We start from the raw sequence: 2566 nt of genomic DNA on the forward strand, positions 1-2566 counted from the left end.
TGGTTAACCATGTTGAATTTATTTAAACCATTCCAAGCTCCTAGAACTTCAAACATGTTGGATGACATCAAGAAACATTTACTTTTGATATTTGAGTTTACTACCTTTTCACAGTCATTTATCATAGTAATAAAACTGACAGTTAGAGTACTTTTTGCATAAACGTTTGCATGAGCAGGATGTATATATATACACACATTTTCTTCCCATTCAACACATCTCTACGCCACTGCATTTCTGCATCATCAACAGCCACTATGGTATGTAACTTCATTAGTTTATTATTATTATTATTAAATTATTATTTAAATGTGTTTTCAATTTGATCAATCTAGGTATCCACAGTTTCACTTAGAGCACTCCTCTTGCTTGTTCTTTTGACTCAAAGTGCTGAGCAACAGACTGTGGACATTCAAACTCTTGGCCGTATTATAAGCTTCTTTGATCAGAAGTAAGTACGCCTTATGTCACTGCAAAAAATCAGATATTTACCTTTAAAAGTAATATTAGCAATAAAGGATATAAAAGTATGAAAGGTCTTCCGTCAACTGTGTATTTGCTTTAAGTTGAAGTTTTTTTTTTTTTTTTTTTGTGGTTTCCAGCTATCAGACTTTCAGTGTGGAAAACCACCCAAAGCAGTACGCCGTCGCCATCAATGTAGATGAGACTCAATGTAAAGGGAATTTTAAGCCTTCACAGAACAACTTCCTGAATAAAGAGAGTCCAGATGTGAAAACATCACGTCCACTTTATACAGGTCAAGAGCTTATTGTAGCAGGTGTTAAAAATATGCAGGGATTCAGTATACATGCAGAGCGTCTCTTACTCACTTCCACTGAAAACCTTCAAACAACACCCATGCAAGACCTGTTAAATAAAAGAAAAGAGCAAAGCTGTACTATCTTCTACAGCTACAAATCTCCCTGTGTTAAATCATGCCTTAACGAGTCGAGCGATTATAACATTCTGGCTGGCCTGGAGAACTGGAGCAAGCACAGTTCAATGAAAGCCTTTGTCTTTAAGGATATATTTTGGAATGAGAAAAATTCAGAAGTACTTCAAATGAACTTCAAGAAGATTGTGGCTCATGTTCCTCTCTACCGCTGTGTGACTGAGAATGAGTGTTATGCTTGTAAAGGTGAAGGAAACACTGCTATAGATCAGCAATGTCTAAACCAAGCATGATAAGATTAGGGCCGTTTTACTTTTTTAAAGTAAAACAATGCAAAAACAAAAAAGGATGACATGTTAATGAGTTATTCCCAAAGACTCAATTTTTAACTATAAAACCAAAATTGTGACTTAAAAACATTAACATCAATAGATAACCTCATAATGCATTTCAGAATGTATTTGTACTTAACATATTAATGCATTCAGTTGCTTTTTAAAGAAGAAAAATATAAGTTGTGTCTGTGTGTGGAGGTGGTTGGACCCTCACAGCACATTGTAGAAAACTGTGTTTCAATGTCAATAAGTAGCCTGTAACTCTACTGTCTGCTTTCTGTTATTTTTTGTGATAAGTATGATTAATTAAAGAAGGAAGTGGCTGGGTGAGTCTGTTTTTCTTCACATTGTTGGTCAACTGACTGGCCATCTGTTCAGTCCAGGGTGTCCTCTAGCCGTGTGTGAGACTATGTAAACTGTACATACATACATACATACTATTATGCAAGGGATATATAAATAGGATTTTGGTTACAATAAAGAGTCAGATTTTTAGGTGAAGCTTCTCCTTCACTCGTTCCGCTCTGCTGTCAGTGAGTGTTGGGCTTATTTACATCAGAGTGCGCAAACACAAAATAAATATAACAGTGTATTTTATAATTTTATATTTTCATACAAATAGCCGTTTCTCAATATGTGTTTGTTTATTCATAAAGATAGCACCTATTTGAAAATTTGCTATTCCGATTTCGGAGTTCCAGGCGATCACCAGGCATTCAGTGCTCATCTATCCACTGAGAGCAGCCTCAGCTCATCTAGTCCTTCCTAGGTTTGGGCGATGCCCCTTTATTTTGTTTTTGATACGATACCGATATTTTTCAAGGCAGTATCGTCGATACCGATACCATACTTCTGAACTAAACTTTTCAATTATGAAATGTTTTAAATTATTAAAATACTAAGATTGAAATGGGTAATGAAAAATTAACTTTGTTTAAAACGCATTTTAACATTCAATACGCCTAAATTGTAACTTATTAGGTTATATTTTTGTTTACACATGGTTAAAATATGTTTTTTGTTTACACATGATTTTAATTTACAAATACTATAGTTGAACTACGGTCACTTTAGTAAAACCATGGTTCATTTTCTTAAGGGACTGCTGTGGAGTCAAAGTAATACCACATATATTCGCAAAAAAATAAAGTTTTGCAAAAGAAAATAAAGTTTTGCAAACGAAAATTAAAGTATTGAGGAAAATAATTTTGCTTTTTGCAAACAAAAATAAAGAATTGCAAAACATAAATGATACCGCGTGAAAGCAATGATTTTGCAATACATATTTTTCCATGGTCATATCTATTATTTATTTGGAACACTGATTTTATTTTGCGTG

At 33.8% G+C, this 2566-nt stretch overlaps 1 protein-coding gene across 1 annotated transcript; it reads left to right on the forward strand.

Annotated features, from left to right (window-relative positions):
- Positions 1 to 227: 227 nt before the first annotated feature.
- LOC122141946 lies at positions 228 to 1208 on the forward strand. The gene is made up of 3 exons (XM_042750836.1): positions 228 to 260; positions 336 to 451; positions 603 to 1208. Exons 1-3 carry the CDS (start codon positions 258 to 260, stop codon positions 1183 to 1185), a joined length of 702 nt encoding a protein of 233 aa, XP_042606770.1. The 5' UTR covers positions 228 to 257; the 3' UTR covers positions 1186 to 1208.
- The last annotated feature ends 1358 nt before the right edge of the window (positions 1209 to 2566 follow it).

The sequence above is a fragment of the Cyprinus carpio genome, chromosome B23 (genome assembly GCF_018340385.1).
Source record: "Cyprinus carpio isolate SPL01 chromosome B23, ASM1834038v1, whole genome shotgun sequence".
Taxonomy (NCBI): domain Eukaryota; kingdom Metazoa; phylum Chordata; class Actinopteri; order Cypriniformes; family Cyprinidae; genus Cyprinus; species Cyprinus carpio.

Coding starts and splice junctions, on each gene's coding strand:
- LOC122141946 (XM_042750836.1), top strand. Junction 452..602: donor ATAAGCTTCTTTGATCAGAA/GTAAGTACGCCT, acceptor TGTGGTTTCCAG/CTATCAGACTTTCAGTGTGG.